This window comes from Biomphalaria glabrata, chromosome 4, assembly GCF_947242115.1.
Source record: "Biomphalaria glabrata chromosome 4, xgBioGlab47.1, whole genome shotgun sequence".
In the NCBI taxonomy this organism is placed as follows: domain Eukaryota; kingdom Metazoa; phylum Mollusca; class Gastropoda; family Planorbidae; genus Biomphalaria; species Biomphalaria glabrata.
In genome coordinates this window covers 49,455,355-49,477,640 of record NC_074714.1, presented here as the reverse complement: position 1 = coordinate 49,477,640, position 22,286 = coordinate 49,455,355, and the positions used below count along the sequence as shown (strand labels likewise).

The window sequence follows — 22,286 nt, the reverse complement described above, 5'->3', positions numbered from 1 at the left end:
AATAATTTCTAGGTATGAACACAATTGAAAATTTTATATAATAGATTGTTCCGGATGTTTGTATAAATAGTTTAAAAAAAAAAGAGATAAATGTAATACCGTTAATTAAATTTTTTGGATGGTCTCATATAAAAATTAGATGTACTACAGCCATGTGGAGAGATTTTCATACCTTACTTTGGTGTTTGGATTCTGTTTTCCTTAAAAATAGGAACATAATATTAACGATAATTAGATTTTTTAATGTTTTAGGTAGAAAGTTAAATGTACTGTAAGAGAGTAGTGAGTTTAAATATTTTTCATAAAAATCCGTAAAAACATTATTTCGTAAATGAGAAGATTATTTGTTTATTAATTAGAAGAGGGAGTTCAAACAATTATTTGTTGGGATTGATTAGTTTTGCACAAAAAATCCGGAACAATCAATTTTTAGATACTTAAAACTATTGAGATGTTACGGGAGGAACATTAAAGGGTAAATCAGATTTTCAATAGCTTTTAGAGTTTCAGTTTTTTTAATCTAATCGTGACGGACAGACCGACCAACAGACAAAACGCACAAAAATAATCTTCTTTTATTCGGATGGGGGCACTAAACAAATAAAGTCTGATTTTTTTTTTAAAGTTTAAGGAATTGGTTTAGCACCTGATCATGTTGCGACGTTACGCTACTGCACGAAAATCGCTGCATAAAAAGTCCATTTAAAAAAATGTGCGTGATATTTACATACAAAGTGCATTATTAGCCTTTATAAACAAACAGAAATGTTTTCTTTTAATTTTAGCAGCTAGTTGACCAGAAAAAACGTCTTTAACTATTATTTGTATTTGTTGTAAACATTTCCTGTACATTTTAAAAATATATTTGACTTAGTGATACTGAAAATACACAAAAATTGTCCGTCTTTGTTAGCATATTGTAACATTGCCTCCCTTACATTTACGTAATTGTTTTAGAATTGGTGTATTTTTATGAAAAAATCGCTTGCATAATTAATTTTATAAATTAAACGGTTTGCTTTTAGAAAACCAAAAGTAGCCGTTGCACCTAAACTTTTCAAGCCGCATTTAATGATGAAATAATATTTTTCATATCTCTTCTAGTTTTCGAGATCTGAGTGTGACAGACGGACATTTTGCACAAACCTAATAGCGGCTTTTTCCCCTTACGGGGGCCGCTAACAACAGTAGTAGACTTGACGTGAAGCTTGTAGCTTCTAGATTGAATGAGGTGATTAGATACCCGATACAAGATTGGTTTCATCTATTTATATCACACTTTCTGCTACCAGAAACGAATTTATAATTTATTTTCATTTTTAATTATCTTCCCAACATTATTGCTCCTTTGTGTGGAAACTCGAAGGTACCAGAGGCCAATGTGTAACAAAATGTCCTGCTTATATTTCTCCGGCAACTTTCAAACTGTATACGACTATCTTTAGATATCTGCCTTTTTTTTGTTTTTGTTTTGCGAAGAAAAGCACCCACAGCGTCACTTGACCTGTTCAGCAATACATGGTAGAAAACATTCCCACGCGCTGAGAGTTGTTCCCCTTGTCTGATTCTGTGTCATCTAGTATTGTACGGTACTTTTACACTCATGCCATTTTAAAGAATATAATAGAAGAAAGAATAATAGAAGAAATATGTTGAAAAGACTTTGGATTACATGGGATATAGATGACCACATTCGAGGGATTTTTAGTCCATTCTTTAGCAATGCACTTAGGCTTAGATCCTCCAGTGCCGTTCGGCGCATTGGGCGTCAAACATTCTCCTGCAATGTCTGCAGCCTCTTCCCAACTGATGGCCAATGCTGAAAGTGAGGCGCCAAGTTATACGCCTCAGTGTTTTGCCTCCCTGTTTGCGTTTGCCTCGTATCGGGCTACCGGTTTTGCTACCCTTAGGACGCGCGATTCATTCTGTCGAAGGACTTGTCTGTTAGCCTCATGCGATATGCGGTCAAAACCTCATGAGTGGTCAAGTGCACGTTCCGTATAGGATTTCCTTGATTGTGACACCATCTCCGTGACTCCTAAAACCCGTCTTAACAATATAAATTTAAATATAAACAGGTATGATATATGTTTATATAAGAGATACTAAATCTAGACAATGCTAATCAGATTGATGCATGGGGGTTTCAACTTAAAATAAAAATTATGGTAATTAACTGCTCATGTCGGTTATTTATTTATCAACGATCTATACTTAAAAGCGAATTAAAATTAGTAGTAGGCCTACTTAATTAGTTACAAAAGAAACAACAAAATAAAAAACAAGGGAAAAAGAAAAAATGAAATTTAATATTTTCAAATTATTTTCGTATCAATTTCTCTCCCCTTTCTGCGCTCTCTTGCTTCCTCTCTTCCATAGTTACCGCTAAGTAACTAAGTAAACAATGACTCCATGTTCTTAACAAATACACACGAACATTGATTCCTTTCTAATTTACAGAGAAACTTAACAAAAAATACTTCGACTAGGTTCCAGACCCCTCCCTCCATTTTATTTACTTCAGTGTTATACAAAATAAAATATTCATGTCTTTCTTTGGCTGTATCATAGGCCTACTGTGCTGAACACTGCACTCGATTCTCGGTTTCCTTCACCAACAATTCATTACATATAAGGTCACTGCTGTATCTTGTATAGTTTTCTTTTTAAACGACATCCACGGTAACCCGGCATTTCCACTAACTAAATAGCCTTCAGCACACATTAGGGTCAAGTTTTTGAGACTCATAGTATTACCGCGGTGTTGGCTCGTGTTTCCACATCTCTCAGACCGAAGCTAATGCACAGGCTTTCATCTCATTACTCTACGAGTTGAACCACAGCCGCTCTACGATTGATGGAAGCTAACAACCACCACAACAACAAGAAAAAAAAAAAACCACACAAGAGTTTAATTGAGTTTTAACTTAAACCTGAAGATATTAATTCTAGTAATAAAAAATGGATAGAAATTATCTACACCCCCCTCTCCACTTCTTTGTAACCTTGGATACCAATAAACGTCACTTCCCTTTTTCTGCTTTTTTTTTCCAGTTACAATATAAGCGATTCTCAACATTTTTTGTTTGTTTCGTTAAAGTGTTATCCCAATTTGATTTTTGTGTAAGGCTCAAAGATTTGGTTAATGGAACAAACCATTTCGGTTGAATATTTAAAAGTCCATCAAGGACTGGTCTGAGTGCATGACTCATGGTGTTGTCACACGTGCGTCCACCCACTCAGACATCGTTCTCTTCGCTGCACTGTTAAAGGGTCAACAAGCATTCAGTTCTCAAATCAAAGTAAATCAGCATTCAAGTACTCCTTGACCAAGTCAAATACACATTCGTTTCAGCGTCGTGCTGTCTCGATGTTAAAACAAGTAACACACGATATAATCTTGTCTGTTAAATCCATTCTCCATGAAGCTGATTACTTTTTGTAAGAGTGAGTAATTCGCTATCAATAACTATTGTATAATAAATTTAAAAAAAAATTTTTACCCCACCCAAAGTCTCCCAAACTAAAAAAATCCTTGGTTACGCCCATGTAAAATTCTAATCAGACTATAGAACATTCTAGTTTGGTGATGTACATCTCGATATAAAAATATTAGAAGACAGTAGCCTAGACTAGAGTACTGGATCTAGTTTGAGATATATTATTGATATTGTGTATTAATATCTTGTTTATGTATATATAAAAAATACTTCTATCTGTCCATCTAATGATTTCTACATCAGACGGTGCGCAAAATGTTCTTCAACGTCTCTTTATTGGTTTAACTCTATATAAAAAAAAAACCTTCGGATATTCCCACTGACGTATGTTCAAAATAGACAAATTTAATTAAATGATTTTATTTGGAAAAATTGTAACGGTCAAATCAGAATTCTCATTAAATGGCCAACCAGTTAGTGATTTTCTTCCCAAAGATATACTGCAACTGTCAAATTCTAGGAAAATCTTTAGAGCCGTTTTCGCATACCACTACTGCACCTTAATGAAGAGGCGTAGCTAGTTGCGGGGTCACTCAAAACAAACAAACAAGCATAAAGTTTATTAAGTTGAAATCTGAAGCAAGTTGGTCAGAGATTATAAAGGGAGTGAATAAAGGCTGGACTAACCTTCATAAAAAACGGATCCGAACAGGCCAATGATGTTGGGGTGTGAACCCACGTTCAACATTTGCTCCAACTCGTCTCGAAGGTTCCTGATTTCCTCCTCTGTCGCTGAGTCTTTAACAAAAACAAAACAAAATCAAATACAAGGATAAAAAAAAGGAAACAAATGTTTAGATTTATATCCTCATTAGTGATTGGGCAACTTTCTTGGAAGTGACACCCATTTCTGTGTTTCTAATGTAAAAAGACAAAACAACTTAAGTTCCCCTTTCAGACCTTGAGAACCATAGGGCAGATTATGTAAAGGTCATCTGTTTTTCACGGCCGACGGCTAACGAGAATATCATATGGCCAGCACAACGATCGCAAAAAATTTTCAGGTAACCATTAAAATTTGGTGGACACGGCAGCGCCCTCAAAATCCCGAAATTCAAAATCCCAGTCGTCACCGAGATTTGAACCCGAAACCCTTCTGTTCGTAAGACAAGTGCTCTACCACTTCTCCACCATTGCCCCCCTTCCTTGATGAGATGATGAAAATTCTGTTGTGTGGACACACTTCACATGCATATCGCTAACAAGCATTATAAAGCCAGCGTTAGAGAGGGGGGAAAAAGGAGAGGGCGCCAAAGAAGCACATGGTGATGATAACTGGAGGCCAACACCTTAAAATGGGATACGCCTTTTTATTGTCCCCCAAGATATACAAGAAGGAAGTACTCAGAGTTACCTTTCAATTTTTTAACAGCAACCTTCACGGGTTCCTTGTCGTGTGACGTTATGTAAGCGTTGGCCTCGTACACCTGACCGAACGCGCCGCGACCAATCATGTTGCCGATATCCTTAATGCGCAGGCTGTGTCTCGGACCGCACCGGAAGTCAACCGATGAGCTGGTCGTGCTGGCGCTGGACAATCGAACCTCATCCGAGGCCGGCGAGTGTAGCGTGCTGGCCCTTGTGTTCTGGAGGATACAAAGAAAAAATAAAAACAATTGTTATATGGTCTGCGTTGTTACCCTCAATGGCAGACCATTAATCAAAGATGCTTTGTTATAGTATACTTAGAAATACGGCAATTATTTCGTTACTTATGATACAATAAGAAACTTTTGGTTTAAGGTCTAAATAAGACGCATTTCTGGATATTCCTATCATTTGATAGTAGCTATTGTAATAAACACTCATTAGAAAAATTATCGAACTCAATATGCTCAAAGCAAAAATGTTTCGGTCAGTTATATAATCAAAATGAAAAGCCTCTAACTTGCTTTGTTTACCTTTTTAGTGATTTCAGCCTTAAGAAGGAGAAACGTGATCTTAAAATAGAACATGACTTCAATTAGAAAATAAATTATACCGTAAAATGAACGTTTGCGCAGTACTTAGACTTTTTTCTTTTTCGGAATGGCTTTTAAATAGCGCAACTTTCATGCTTGCAGCATGCTCAGAGCGCTACAGTCCAATCTCAGTTCTCGATTTTAGAGATCCGTGTCCAGGTTCCAAAAGAAGTTTCCACGAAATTACGAGTTGAATAGAGGTATTGTAAAAACAAAGTCGTTTCATTAATATTTTATGTATAGCGCATCTCCAAGTAACAATACAGCATGCTACTCTATGTCCTTCTGGTATTCTCAGTAGGTTCTGGTATTCCTTGTGCCTCTGGCATTCTCAGTAGGTTCTGGTATTCCTTGTGCCTCTGGCATTCTCAGTAGGTTCTGGTATTCCTCGTGCCTCTGGCATTCTCAGTAGGTTCTGGTATTCCTTGTGCCTCTGGCATTCTCAGTAGGATCTGGTATTCCTTGTGCCTCTGGCATTCTCAGTAGGATCTGGTATTCCTTGTGCCTCTGGCATTCTCAGTAGGTTCTGGTATTCCTTGTGCCTCTGGCATTCTCAGTAGGATCTGGTATTCCTTGTGCCTCTGGCATTCTCAGTAGGTTCTGGTATTCCTTGTGCCTCTGGCATTCTCAGTAGGTTCTGGTATTCCTTGTGCCTCTGGCATTCTCAGTAGGTTCTGTTATGCCTTGTTCCTCTGGCATTTTCAGTACTCTCTAGCATTCTGCTACACATATCCCACAAATAATACAAATAATTTGACTTAAGCTTTTGTTATACTTATCTAATAAAAATACTTGCATTATGTTTCCTTACAATCTTCTTTTTAAAGTTATACCAAAGGTATACTAGAGATATACTTAAAGTTATACTAAAGTTATGCTAAATATATAAGTATTACCATTTTGCCATAATATCTTTGTAACAGCCGACGCCTTGCCCGGTACCTACGACCAAAGAGACCAAACATAAGGATGACCCCTAGAACTATTATAACAGTAGATGCAATAATGATTGGCAGCGCTGAGGACAGAAGAGAAATAGTTGTTCGTAATTCAGGCAATGATTTCAGTGTCAAAGGTCATGTGATGTAATGAATGATGGATCCGTCAAGGCTATCTTAAATGTAATTTCAAATAGTCATTATCTTTCAGTCTTTCTTTTTCTCACTCTCTCTCTCTCTCTCTCTCTCTTTCTCTCTCTCTCTCTCTTTCTCTCTCTCTTTCTCTCTCTCTTTCTCTCTCTCTCTCTCTCTTTCTCTCTCTCTCTCTCTTTCTCTCTCTCTTTCTCTCTCTCTCTTTTTCTCTCTCTCTCTTTCTCTCTCTCTCTCTTTCTTTCTCTCTCTCTTTTTCTCTCTCTCTTTCTCTCTCTCTTTCTCTCTCTCTCTTTTTCTCTCTCTCTTTCTCTCTCTCTTTCTCTCTCTCTCTCTCTTTCTCTCTCTCTTTCTCTCTCTCTCTTTCTCTCTCTCTTTTTCTCTCTCTCTTTCTCTCTCTCTTTCTCTCTCTCTTTCTCTCTCTCTCTTTCGCTCTCTCTCTTTCTTTCTCTCTCTCTTTTTCTCTCTCTCTTTCTCTCTCTCTCTCTCTCTTTCTCTCTCTCTCTTTCTCTCTCTCTCTCTTTCTCTCTCTCTCTCTCTTTCTCTCTCTCTCTCTCTCTCTTTCTCTCTCTCTCCCTCTCTCTCTCCTCACCTAAGTCATTGTTGTGGGATGCTTCTTCAACGCTATGAGGCTGCACGTGTCCTGGAAGAAGAAAAACAAAGTAGGCTTAAGATACACTCGCCTAAACACACACATCATAAACCTTTGTGGTTTATGTACTGAAGTTCAATATTGTCGAATAGTTGTTTTCTTTAAGAGTGGGGTGGGGGGGGGGGAGGAGGCACGAGAGTTAGGGGCTTATTTAAACTCCGCCACTACTGGGCCCCAGTAACTCCCAGCAGCCATCTCCTCCACCTACCACTGACGATCTCTTGAGATGCATACATTGAAATTCAATTTGACTGAACAGTGGTAAACACGACTAAGAGTCGGTTGTACTTTCATGTCACTGCACATGTAATTTGCCTAATTCTAAGCCGTGTGGTTTTCTAATTTGCAAGACAGTCTTACTGACCACAGGAAACGACCACACCGCAATGCGCTGTATAGGTCCTCACGAAAATCAGTCAATTTAAAGGATTTCTCCTTTATTTATTTGTCGAGGGTCTGAAAGGATGACGTCTAGAAGGTCTGAATAGAAATTCTTGCGTCCAACACGTGTGCAGGTTTGCAGGCGAGTGAAGAACAAGTGGCTTAACTTATATAGAATAAAGATAGTGTCATTCCTAATCCCTATAGCCAATTTATTCCCTGTCTTAAGAAATCGACCTAGCTTTTAAACTGAGCAATTGGCTTAACTTATAGAATAAAGATAGTTAGTGTCCTGCCTACTCCGTATAGCCAATTTATTTCCTGTTTTAAGAAATAAAAATAGCTTGTAAACTGTGCATTACAGCTGCATTGCATTTGTCAGTGACCAGTACAGCATCTAAATAGATGAAGGTAATGTATCTTTGACATTTGTTAAATTGAAGCAAAAGATATACACACAGTTTCGAGCGTTAATCAAACAGAATTATCCAGTTACTTCCCTTTGATAATTACATATTCTTTGTCTTTTTTTTAGTGGTTGTTTTAACTCTTTCTCTCCTAACTGACGATACCAACGTTGATTCCACCAGAATGTGGCAAACAATTACAGAGAGAAAGAGTTCAAGAAGAGTTGAACTCAGTCAACGTTCTATTAATAGATCCTAAGTGCAAACCTGCAAACATCTGAAGATGATTTATCGAGTGCTTTAATTGTTTTACGGGGTCATGAGGAAACAGAAAAAATAAAGGATTTCAATTAGACACTGGAGATAGCAATAGGACTTAGAAAAGAATAGGACAAGCGAGAAAACATTAGGACAAAAGAGTCAGAACAGGAAACAAAGATCAGAGGCTAATATATCAAGGCCTTTGATGTCTCATGAAATTCCAAGATGTAAACCGAAAGCTAGACAGAATTCATTTGATATAGACTTTTTATTTTCTTAGACATTTTTTTTCTCTATTGATTAATAGATGGAGATCAAAGCACTGATTTTATCTCCTGGGTAATGCGAATACACTGTTTCTGTTCTTTCGTGAGTTAGAGGACCAGATGACAGGGGCGTAGTGAGCAAAACGTGAGTCCGGGGCAAGGTACATTATTGGCGCTCTACCCCCCTTCCATTTTTCATGAAGATCATATAGAATTATAGGCTGCGTGTGGCGCCCCCTCCCCTCACCATGAGGGTGTAAATGGGGCATCGTGCCCCCCTAACCCCCCCCCCCCAACTACGCCTTTGCCATATGACCATCATGACTCCAAGATGACCTTAATAAAATATATCTTTATAAAATTTAAATAACGTGCAAGATTTTTAGCTTTTAACTCTTTCTCTCCGTAATTATTTACCACATTCTGGTGGAATCCACGTTGGTATCGTCAGTTAGGAGAGAAAGAGTTAAAAGTACATTATTGTTTTCCCCTAACCACTGTCATTGTCAACATAGGCGGAAAAGACAAAGGGGTAGCACATGTTTGTTTGCCCCCAGGGCGGCCAATGTCTAAATGCGCCATTGAAGAAATAAATCGTCTTCAAGGCTAGTTTGAAATTAAAAAAAAATAAAATAAAAAACATATGTAAATATTAGAACGCACTTTTACGTTCAGATAATAAGCAATTTTATTTATATCTATTTTTCCACACACAAAGCTTCCTTTTGAAACCTTGACCTTCGCATCGCCTTCAAGAGGTTCCGGTAAGTAGCAGAACGGAACAAGAGAGTGTAACAGAGCATTGACTTATTTCCCCTTTTGTAGTGCGCTCTTCAAAACAATTTTGAAAAATAAAAAATAAGTACAAGAATCAATTCGAAAATATTAAAATGCCATTTTATCTAAATAAAACATGGAGAATAAATGAAAATATCGTTGCAAAATAGGATAAAAATATTAATTCGTCATCAAAACATGGTTTTAAATAGAGAAAAATATATTTACTTTCAAAGAATAAACATTTCAAATAGAATTAATTCTTAGGACTTCATACATCCATAAAATCCTCATTGAATTACCGTAGACTTATCAAATTAAACAAAATCAGAAGCAGATGACACCATCTGATAATAAACAAGATGAGATTTTAAGTACTTTTAAGTCTCTAGAGGCGAAACTGAGGGTTAATTTAGGTAAGTTAAAATAATCTACTAAACACGCTAAATAGATTAGTTAAAGTAAGTTTACTAAACACGCTATATAGGTTAGTTAAAGTAAGTTTACTAAACACGCTATATAGGTTAGTTAAAGTAAGTTTACTAAACACGCTATATAGGTTAGTTAAAGTAAATTTACTAAACACGCTATATAGGTTAGTTAAAGTAATTTTAAGTAAGAGAGAAAAAGTAATTCAATCACTTTCAACCAAGAATACGTACATGATGGGTACATAAGAATTACACAATAGACACATAATGTGTACACCTTCAGACTATATGATTAGTACACGATTTTTACAGAGTCAGAGAACATTAGTACATAATTTGTACAGGTTCAGAGAACATGATTAGTACATAATTTGTACAGCTTCCTGGTACATGATTAGTACATAATTTGTACAGCTTCTTGGTACATGATTAATACACGATAAGTGCAGTTGGTATGCGCACAGTAGCAGTTAGTTCCTGTGTGCATGATGAAAAACAACAGGCATGGTTCAGATCCTGAGTGTCGGAAAATAAGTTATTCCGGACGTCCCACAAAATTTGTCGAGCGCTTACACAATGCATGTAATAAAATAAGTTTGAAAAGAAATTTGAATCCTTCTCGTAATTGTTTTGCGAACTCAAACCTCTTTGTCTATAAAGACAATCTAATTGTTTTTGGTCATCTAAAATACTTTATCCTCAGTGGTAAAGGTTTGACTCAGACCTTTGACAGCCACTTTGACCTCTGGTCAGAGTAATTTGAGATGATAAAAATAAATTTCTGAAAACCTAAAAGCTAATGAGCAGGGCAAGACGGCAAGACGTGATTGAAATTATCCTCTCAGTTGAGTTGAACGAATTGCACGACAAGCACGGGACTAGGGCATCAAAGAAAAAATGGGCACCAAAGAAGTCACTAAGTAATAACAAAAACTTTTTTGTTTTGTTCTGTACTGTATTTGTTGAGTATCGACCTATAATTAAACCCTTCGATTAATTCTTTTCTCTAAGATTTTAGGGAATGTAATAACTTTTTGTTTCTCAGTGCATAAGAGCACATATTTTTAATGGATCTAAGAAGTAACGCCAAGTTTTGAAAAAACTTTGTAGATTTTTTTCGAGTGTCAACCCTTGTATTTATATAACATATTCAACTGAACATAACATATAACATATTAAACTGAACATAACATTACATATTCAACTGAACATAACATATAACATATTAAACTGAAGATAAAATATAACATATTCAATTGAACAAATCTAGAAAGGGGAATGGGATGAGGGATTGAGAATTAGGGACTTTAAATGTATGAGTGGGATTATAATCCCTAAAAACAGGACAATGAGAAACACAATTTGGGGGGGGGGAGGTCTCTCATCAGCTTTCTTTATACTGCAATAGACGTAATACACGAAGAAATGGACTGTTCTGAGTACTATTGCAATATTTACTTTCAGACAATATGCAGATTAGCAAAACCTAGCCAAAAAACAGGTTCGATTCATACTTATTTTTAATTTCCTTCACGAAGCACTTCAAAACAATATAGTCGTCAAAGATATCTAAAGAAACCCCTCCAGTTTTTCTTTTTAACAAAGCTTATATCCACTCACTCACTCAGTCTGGAATCTTGCATATGTCATTTCTTCCACTTCCTATTCTTGGATCACATTAAAACTTAGCACAATTCGTTATTGTCGAGGTTAACAAATGAATCAAGAAAACAATATACTTCGAACGAAAAGAAAAATAAAATATAAAAAAATACATAAAAAAATACCTCGCTTATATGGAGAGAAATTGCATCAATTATTTTAAAGGGATAAAAAGGAAAAACAGGCTGGTTAAAAATCTTCCGTTGTTGTAATCTATCATTATTGACAAAGTCGACGACTATGCCGATATCACCAGAGTGTTCCGAATCGTGGATTCTCTCTACAAACTACTGCAGTTATCTTGTTAAATTTAATGTCCTCGAATATAAAGTACATTTCTCCTGTCTACCTACAACTCATTAAAGTCTTGACTAAATGATATCTCTTGTTTACTGACATCAATCAATGAAGTTAATTGACTCATTTGTGTACTGGAAATACGCAGGCAGAATCTACCAATCAGAAAGTACTATTAAAAGTACTATTAGTACCCTAGGGCTTTGCTTGGAAATTAATAAGATATCAATGAGGATACAAATATAAATATGAAATTTTATATGTCAATATGTCATTAAGAGACCAGTATGAAATTTCGAGATAAACAAAGACATTAATGTCGCAAACAATGGAAAACAAAAGCTAATCAGTGAAGTTAATTTTTTTTGTTTATCGAATATAATTCAGGTGAAGCTATTCTAGTAACACGATGCTCAGACCTTTTTATTTAAAGGACTCGCTTGAAAAAAAGTTTTCTGGGTATTTAGTCCCTCATTTAAAAGCAAAATATTTCAGATGCATGGCGGGTCTTCTCCTGCTACCGCCAAAACTTGCACTCACAGATCCATTCAGTTTTTAACTGCAGCACGGTTTAAGAATGAACCAATCTGAACAATCTCACACCTCTCCTTCTTTCTATTATTCAGTTACGGCAGAGGCGGCTTTTGGGGAGGGGCGAGTGGGGCCAACCGCCACAGACCCCTACACCTTTGTGGAGCCCCGCGAAAAAGATAATCTTTTGGGACCGTCAGCCCATTGTACAAATATTCGTGGTCAGACAATGTCTTCTAAATGATATCCTATAGCCATAGAGTGAATGCGTTCAAGGAGACTGATATAGTGCGGACCAAGAGGCGATAAAAACATAGAACTTCTAGCAGACGTCAAAATAAATGAAGTGTAAAAGTTGGATCGAACACAAAGAAATAACATACTTTTTTTTTTTTTTAAGGACAATTTCTCCTTCATACAGCTGACTACTTCTTTTAAAAAAGAGTCTATTTTGCTCTTAATTACTAATGAATGTTAGATTTTTAAAATTGAACATTTTTTTTACCCCGCCCCTAATCATAACGGTTAAACCAGAGTTTTCCCTGTGTGGCCACTTTGCGAGTATTTTTTTTTTTTGTTTTTCAAAAATAAACATAAATACTATAAGCTGTCAAATTTCTAGGTCAGGTTCCAGTTTCCTTGAAAAGTATGTCAGCTGAATAGAGGAATTTTTGAAATAAAAAGAAATGAGAGACGTTGGAAGGCATTGAGTCAACATATAACACAAGCATGTAAAGTTATTAGGTTAGGAAAATCAAAGAGTGCTACATGTCAATAGGATTAAAAGTCATAACATTCCAAAGAGAACTTCAGAGCAGTCAATGCTAGGAAGACAATTTCTGTATGAGTTATGGGACGTGACTCAGACTCTAGCCCAAGGCACAGGGAGCACATACAAATGGTCAGTTAAATAAGAGCGGTCTAGACTACGTCAAAGAATGGACTGCTCTACGTCTAAGAATGAACTGGTCTAGACTAGGTCAAAGTATGGACTGCTCTAGACTACGTCAAAGAATGAACTGGTCTAGACTAGGTCAAACAATGGATTGGTCTAGACTACGTGAAAGAATGGATTGGTCTAGACTAGGTCAAAAAATGGACTGGTCTAGACTACGTCAAAGAATGGATTGGTCTAGACTACGTCAAAGAATGGACTGGTCTAGACTACGTCAAAGAATGGACTGGTCTAGACTACGTCAAAAAATGGACTGGTCTAGACTACGTCTAAGAATGAACTGGTCTAGACTAGGTCAAAGAATGGATTGGTCTAGACTAGGTCAAAGAATGGACTGGTCTAGACTACGTCAAAGAATGGACTGGTGTGTAGCTCTTCGCTATTGTGCCGGTGGTTTTGATCGAGATAATTGGAATGGATTCCAGCCCAAATCCAGTCAGACGGTTCTAGGATTATCTTTGCAAGCTCGTGAACCAAATAAAATTGCATGTGTGTTTATACAAAGTGTATGTGTGTGCGTCCTAGTGGGTCATCTGCGAGATTCGTGTGCTCAAAACTATTAAGTAGACAAATGGGGACGTCATAAGTGGAGGAGACATAAATTGCAGCTGTTAATTTACTCACAAGATGTCTAAAAAAAAAAAGAGTTATTCAATAGCACTGACAAGGCTCTTAACGCTGCCTCCACACCCACCGACCCAACGCATTTAATTTTGTTTTTATTCCATTTCGGCGATTTTTCTAGAATACCCATCACCGTGTTCCTGCCTCGCCCTTCTGCTTCAGCGCCCTAATGGTCTTAACACCCACTCTTTTTATCGGTCAGTGACAGGTCAATGTTTTTTTTTTCCTTTTAAAGGGATGAAATTGTCCGACTTAGACTCAAGCCAAGGTCATGAACATAAAAAAAACATACAACCACAACAATCACACAATCACATACACACTTCTAAAAAACTTTTATTTATGGAAACTAAAAATGTTGAACTTTTGTGTGTTTTTTTTTGGGGGGGAGGGGGCTATTTAAATATTAGTTCTAGGTCAGTGCTCTAAAACTTTATTTTCACTGCATTAACTTGTCGCTTTTAAGTTCACTCAGGGCACCCAGAAGTTCGTTGTTCTTTTGAGTTTTATAATTTTTTTTACGTTTAGTTGTGTTCCCTTAAAAAGAAAAAAAAAATTAGTTTAGTTAAACTTTAGTTAAGCTTTTATTCCTAACAGCACTCAAACAGGGAAAGTTAAGAGGATCTATTAGCTAGTGCAGTGATAGGACTTTCTGATAAAATCTTTTTTTAGTAAGGTGAGAGCGATGGCTTATAAAGGAGGCTAGAGCTTTTTTTTTTAAAAAAAAAAAGGACATTCAGCAGTTGAATTAACAACAGACAAAATATATACAAAAAAGAGTATACTTAAAAATGAGCAAAATATTAGCAGTCAGTAAAAATATAATGACATTACTGGGTTGATATAAGATTTTACTTAAATAAAGCCAGCAAACACCAAGAATAAGCCCCTAGATCTTTTATCTTATACTAAAGTCAGGGCGACAAAATTAAATCCCAAAAGTCTATGCTATTTGTAAGTTTACTGATTAAGAGAGCCTTCTACCTTCTTGTCTGGCAGCACAGCATGGGTCTGACGTCTCAGAAGTACAGGCGGTACACAAGCCAACTCCGGCGTAGTTTTTGTAAGTACCTTCAGGGCAACCTGGGAGATATGGAATTATAAAGTTTTTTGTCCAAATGTTGAAGATAATTTACATCCTAGTCTTTTTGTTTGTTTGTTTTGTAGCTGCTGAAGGCCTGGTGGCCCAAACGTCCTTTGTTTAACTTGGTCCCGCAGGGTCACATTTATGCATTTGTTTATTGTATTTTATGGCCTTAGAGTGGAACCCCCAGGGAACAAGACGTAGAGGAATACCAAAAAGAACATGGCGACGCAGTGTACTAGATGAAGCCGAGAGGACAGGAAAGAGCTGGGAAGCCATTAAAAAACTAGCACGAGACCGTGGAGAGTGGCGTGTTTTAACTGAGGCCCTATGTTCCACGAGGAACGCAAAGGAAAGATGATGATTGTATTTAATGAATATGTATAGTATTTCATATGACATTGTTATGTTTAGTTAAATATACTATTAGGAAATAAAGTAGAATTTGATTTTTTTTTAATGAAAAAGAATTTCTACTCTTCAAATATCAACCTTAGAATCAAAAGACTAAAACTTACGCTGACAGTCGCCCTCACTGTTAGTGTAGAAACCCGCAGCACAAGAGCACATTGGGGCAGGGCCGGAAACAGGCAGAGAACCGCTGGAACATGGCGAGCAAGGGCCGTCACCAGAACTATTTTTATACATCTGTGGCGGGCACGCTGTCGAATAGAAAAAAAAAATTCTTTCATTTAAACTCAAACGTATATCATTTGAGCTAAGTAAAATTCAAGGCCACGTAGAAACAGTGGCGTAGCTGCCTCTTTTAACATGGAAGGGTTAAACATGGGTGGGGGGGGGGGGAGCTTATTTATTCAACCAATATTGCCACTTAGCAAAAACTAGGACTCAGAAGTAAAGTTTCAATACCATGAGGGAAAAAAAGATATCATTTGATATATTCTATTTCCCCTTACATGCTACGCCTCTGTGTAGGCTGAGATTTGTTCTAAGACTTTCACATGATATCGAAACATGGTAAAAGGGAAGTTAATTCTATTACCTGAGAAATTCTAAAATGAGAAACATTGGTAATAAGATTAGAATAGAAAGAAAATCCATTAAAAAAATGTTGCGAATATATTCCTGGCCGAGTAAATATATTTTTTTTTGTAAATTTAATCTAACATTTTTAGATTGGAATTAGATTTCCATTCAATCACCGGCAAAGTCTAAACTAATAAAAAAAATTATTATTTAGAATTTTACGACTCTGGAAGCAGATATTTTCTACTTCAAATTGACGTTATTTATTGAACTCATGTTTGAAAAGCCTGCTGCTAACTAGTGCACAGAGTTCATCGTTCAAATCAAAGAGGAAACTGACCACATCTCTGAATGTGGTGAAACTGGAACTAGGCAGAAACCTCTTTTAAAAAAAAAATTCTGTACAATATATGTATGGACAAAACATTTATTTTGTAGCAACAAAGGGAGACAATTCTTTTCCTAGTTGAACTTTATCTGCAACTTTAATCCCATGGAGTGGATATTAAGTGTATTCATTCAAATAAAAAAAAAGACTTAAAATATGATTTCAGGTACGTGTGTCTTTAATGATAATGATAATGATAATAATAATAATAATTTCGACTGACAAAACGGTAGATTTTAATCGCCCTGATCTGCCGTTTATTAATAATAAGAAAAAAGGTTTTCTCCCATGCCAATCAAAAACTAAAGAGTCATAGACTGACCTAAACACCTGGAAGAACTCATGCTTCGACTCTGCAAGTAGGTTCCTTCCATGCACTCACACTTTCCTGAGACCATCCTCTGCAGTCCTTTCTCACAGACTCCACACTTGGGACCAAAGCAAACTGGCTCCTCATCTGCTGACAAAAAGTCTCAGAGTTTTTAATCTTGAATACATTTATATTATTGTTTATGAACGAAACATACGCAAACATACGCAAAAGTTAAAATATAAGATATGAATTTGTTTTAACCATTTGGTAAAACTGTTAAGCAAAGTAGATCAGAAAAAAAAAATACGTGCTAGATGTCCAGCAAAGTTTAAAGTTGAGACCTTGACCAGTTGCGTAAACAAATACACCGTAAAAAAAAAGTTAAAAATAATTGTACTTTCTGTCTGGTACGATAAAAGAACGTGGCACTTATCAGGGTTTAGGGTTAATTGCTCATTGTGGTTCATAGTTGATCGCTGATGGTCAGTTCATAATGTCAACAGAGACACTAAGTTATCAGTCATTTGTACCAATACTTTCACATTTTATATCTCTGATGTTTTTGTTTCACTTTGATATAGTTCATTGTTTGGATTTACATTCTTTTTCTGTGCATTGAGTTAGAAAGTATGAAGCCTCTAACAACTTGATGTAACAACTTGATATCGATCTGTTACACCTGTGTATTATCAGAAGAACACCTTGGAACTATAGGCGTAGTCTGGATAGACAAATACGTTTAAATAGTCCAAAATACTTCAACTCACTAAACAAAACGGCGCACACATTCTTGGAGATGCTCGTTGCAAACGTCCAGGGGCGGATTTAACTACAGGCCACATTAGTTATAGCTTAGACGTAGAGAGTACACCACACATATTTAGCACTGACCTATAATATCTGGACTTATGGAAGATATGAAAGGCATCAAAAGGGTACCATATCTCAAATAGATTATGGGCTTTTTCAAGCCTTAGCACAGCAAAGTAAACACCTCTGTAACACAATGAACGCTCTGTTGGGTGACGCTGTTATAGATCTGTGTTTTCCTTATTTCATAGGTCCTGTCATGGGGTAAATATACACCTCACCTCGACGCTGACTAAAAAGTTTCCTGCAACAATTTTAGCTTTATCCCAACTTGTTAAGACCACTCTATCATTGTTTTATCTCTTCATTACAATGCCCCTATTCAGCTTGCTAATTCTTATGGTATGAGGAAACAAATCTAGGCCGGGGGGGTGGGGTGGCTGGGTAAATTTTAATGCATCATTCATTAGTTAAGAGCAAAATAATCTCCCTTACAAAGGTTGGTCAGCTGTATAAAGCAGGAATTTAAAAAAAAAATTATGTTACTTGCTTTCAAATATATATATGCTCACTTCATTTTGTTTTGGCTTACACATATTTTTTTAAAGCTTTAGCAAGATATTATCAATGTCCAACGAAAACAAATGACATGTTCGCCTAGAAGAGCAAATTCTTATGGGATATTTCAAAGTAATTACACTAGGTCTTTGAACTCCACGCTCGAGACAATTCACGTGGGCGCACTCTGATTGGTGGATGTCCTTCAGTTCTGGTAATTCGACGCTCAATTTAGCGTCAAGTTAAACATAAAAAAGAAGAACTGCCTTGTGGGACAGAAATGTGTTTTTGCAAAACAGACCGTTAAAAAACTGAAGCGAAAATCTTTGACCCAGGGCCCGTCTCTGCGCTGAATAAGGGGAATGAAGATTTTCATGTATGGAGAAAAATACAATTGGCAAGCGTATAGAGATTATGAAGCTTTGAAAAGCGAAGTATTTGAGTTCAACTTATAATACTTTTTTTGGGACTTTTTCAACACTGAAGAATGAGACTTCTATTGTTCTTAGTCTTTAGCATTTAATCTTTCAATATGTCGACCTTCTTACTGCTTTTTTTCTCTATTTATTTCAAAATCTCCCAATCTTAATCTTTAAATTGTGCATTTCCTTTACGTGTTTCAATTTTAACGCTGCCGCATTTTATAATTCCTTGTGTTCTAGAAATCTTGGGAGAATGGTGACCTGGGTTGTTAAGCGCCTGGCTTCCGTACCTGGGGTCCTGGGTTCGAATCTTGGTGAAGACTGGGATTTTGAATTTCGGGATTTTTAGGGCTCCCCTGAGTCCACCTAGCCCTAATGGCTACCTGATTTTAGTTGGGGAAAGTAAACGTGGTTGGTCGTTGTGCTGGCCACACGATACCCTGCTCGTTAACCGTTGGTCAAAGAAGCAGATGACCTTAACATCATCTGCCCTATAGACCGCAAGGTCTGAAAAGGTTACTTAACTTCTAGTCCTCGTTAGCAACAATTGTGTACCGAAACGGCATTTAAAAAGCAATAGGCCTATAGCATCCGGTAGTAAAAACAAAGGCCAATGACACTATGACAATGACACTATGACAATGACACTATGACAATGACATTATGACAATGACACTATGACAATGACACTACGACAATGGCACTATGACAATGGCACTATGACAATGACACTATGACAATGACATTATGACAATGACACTATGACAATGAAACTACGACAATGACACTAGCTCTAGCAGGAATAACCTGTCCAGTATGCAGCCAAACATTCCTGGCTCATATACTTCTCACCAGCCACACGAGGAGGTACAAAACCAGAGTGCAAATCTTCAGCCCCCTGACCCTCTGGATAACAAAAGTGGTCATCATCGAACCACGAAAGACGAGGATATATATAGCATTTCGTAGACGGTAAAAGGTAAATACCGAAACTGAACGAACTGTAAATCTAAGGCAAAACAAAAAGTTCTCTTACTATCTAATTTTAATATTACGTTCACCTAGTAACACAATCAGAGAAAGGAAGAGAAAAAAACAACAAAAGAAATTAAAGAATAGAGAGAATTGTTTGGAATAATGTTTGACATTTAGTCACTCTTTGTTTGTTTGTTTAGACACACTTTGGAACTTTGGAAGGAGTTTTGTAAGAATTGGATAAGAGCTTGTAACTTTAATGATGTCCTCCGCAAGTCTGTCATGACATCACTGTGCTCATTTTGGAAGACAGGTTTTAAGATCGCGGCACTCAAGTTTTTTTGTTTGTTTTGTTGTTTAAATGTACTTATAGGTTAAGATCTAGATCTAAACTTATTTCCTGACAATGTCGATATTTATTTTATCAATAAACTTTCAGTTTCAAATTTTTCTTCATATTTTCGAAAACCTTCTGTAGGACGACAGTGGCGGCCCTTGAGACGACAGTACGGAACGCAAACCACACGACAAATAACCATTAATTAAGCTGACATTCTTGACTATTTTCTTGAAATAAGGTCTTTCAAGAGGAAGTCACCAACGAAGAATGTATCTAAGATTGTAACATTAGGTGATATTTTGAATTTAGACATTTCAGCTTGGCCATTTTGAGACTGCTTTGTTAAAAAAAAAAATAAGAAAAAGAACAAAGTAATAGAACCGAAATTCTTTTTTTCAACTTTTATGTCTGTCATCGCTCAATTCTATTTATATTTAACTATTAAGTGATCATTTAGTGCAGAAACATTGCACTTTGCTAAGAGTGTAATACAATTTAAAAACTCAGCAATAAAAGACACAAGTAAAAATTAAAATAAACATGATCATAGAATGATAAGCAAGAATGAAATGTAAATGAGAAACAAATATTCAGGAGCTGTCTGTAAAAACAAAATGTCCAAATGTATCAAATATAAAACCTAAAAACTATTCTCACGCGACCTGCAAATGAAGTTGCAGCCAGACGTCTACTTATGTTCATCTTTTTATCCTCACCTAGATCTAATTTTGTTCATCTAATTTAGTTCATCTAATTTAGTTCATCTAATTTTGTTCATCCAATTTAGTTCATCTAATTTTGTTCATCAAATTTTGTTCATCTAATCTAGTTCATCTAATTTTGTTCATCTAATTTAGTTCATCTAATTTAGTTCATCTAATTTAGTTCATCTAATTTAGTTCATCTAATTTTGTTCATCTAATTTTGTTCATCTAATTTTGTTCATATAATTTAGTTCATCTAATTTTGTTCATCTAATTTTGTTTATCTAATTTAGTTCATCTAATTTTGTTCATCTAATTTAGTTCATCTAATTTAGTTCATTAAATTTTGTTCATCTAGTTTTGCTAGGGTTGGTCAGTCTCTGGCTCTTTCATCGGAGAAAGACACATGCAAACTTTGTAACATGACAAACTCGCTTGTTACGAAGTCTGCAAAAAAATTAATAGTAATTTTCTGAACCAGTCGGTCCTCATTGCAAATAATAAAATACGGTAAAATAATATAAAATATGACAAGAAAAGATAATTTTATTGGCCTAAAAAAATGCGAATTAAGTTTGACTACCATTGTCCAGCTCAATATAGCTTTTATATAGCGCTACTTTCATGCTCAGAGCGCTATAGTCCAATCTCATTTGTGGACCAGTGGGAGAGGGGTATCTGAGAGAAGGTTTTCCGTGCTGCCTGTGGGCGCTCAGTAAACACAACTCTGCTCGAGTCGGGTGTCGAGCCTGGAGCCCCTTTCATGGGTAGCCAAGACAATAACAATATAGATGCAAACACGAACAACATCCACATATGTCAGACACAGACACACACACACAGGCACACACACACACACACACACACTTTATGAATAAGGTTTCTATGTACTTCTTGGTGACGACAAGTGACCTTGAATCACCAAGACTGAAAGTGAGATAAAAGATTTTTTTTTTTAAATCTTCGTAAGCAAATGACAGAAAAGAATGGAGAAAGAAGGTTGACAGATCCTGTGTGGTGGCCCAACGGTCCAGAAGACAAAGGGATAGGTGAAAGTGAGGGAGAGGTTCAATGTGACCCTGCCCTAAGTAATGTTATATAATGATTTTCTAATTGATCTAATTGTTCTGTAAAGGGTCAATCTCAAAAAAAAAATTAAAAAATTCTCCCCTTCCTTTGATTAGGTTACATGTTACATATATATTTGCTGCAATTTACGCGATAATATGAAAATTTACTAATTTTTTAAATTATGTTCTACTTATATGCATACTAAAAAGATTTTTCCTCTTAAAAAATAAAAGTAAACATTATTTTGTAATTGTAAAAGTTAGCATGACATAACTTACTTAACTCAGCAATACAAATGTTTAAGATAATGTTGTTGTTTTTTTTTGACAAAAAATCTAAAACCGTTGCATAAATATGTTAAAAATATGGTAAGTAGTCATCTCCCTTACTAAATAGCCTCCCGTGTGTTACTATTAATAGTGAATAGTTGTAAAAATGATGTATTTTTTTGAAAAACTGTTTGCATAGTTAATTTTAAAAACTAAATTTTTCGCTTTCTGAAAAGAAAAAAGTAGCCGTTGCATCAGAACTTTGAATGGTCTAAAATATCATGATGTTGGATTTTCAACATCTTTTCTAGTTTACGAGATCTAAACGGGACGGACGGACGAATAGACAGACCGCACAAAACTAATAGCATCTTTTCCCCTTTAGGGGGCGCTTTAAAAAAAATAAAAAATTGTCCAGTTAAATAAGAAAAAAATACTCCTATTGGCGTTTCTCGAATTCGATTAAGGCTATTAATAATAGTAAGGCTAATTAATTAATTAATGGGGCTATTTTTTAAAGGGGTGCATTGCGGATTTCACTTGAACCAACATTCACATGCCCAACTGGGGCA

The 22,286-nt window shown here is 36.1% G+C and overlaps 1 protein-coding gene across 3 annotated transcripts in view; it reads right to left on the bottom strand.

Moving 5' to 3' along the window:
• Positions 1–22,286, bottom strand: part of LOC106073171 (uncharacterized) — a 211,673-nt gene that overhangs the window by 14,262 nt on the left and 175,125 nt on the right. For all 3 annotated transcript variants that reach the window (XM_056025960.1, XM_056025959.1, XM_056025958.1), the window contains 7 exons: positions 16,575–16,709; positions 15,396–15,539; positions 14,778–14,876; positions 7,142–7,192; positions 6,358–6,479; positions 4,855–5,086; positions 4,128–4,238 (listed from right to left, as the gene is read on the bottom strand). In XM_056025960.1, coding sequence (XP_055881935.1) covers positions 4,128–4,238; positions 4,855–5,086; positions 6,358–6,479; positions 7,142–7,192; positions 14,778–14,876; positions 15,396–15,539; positions 16,575–16,709 — 894 coding nt within the window. The remainder of the gene's footprint in view (positions 1–4,127; positions 4,239–4,854; positions 5,087–6,357; positions 6,480–7,141; positions 7,193–14,777; positions 14,877–15,395; positions 15,540–16,574; positions 16,710–22,286) is intronic.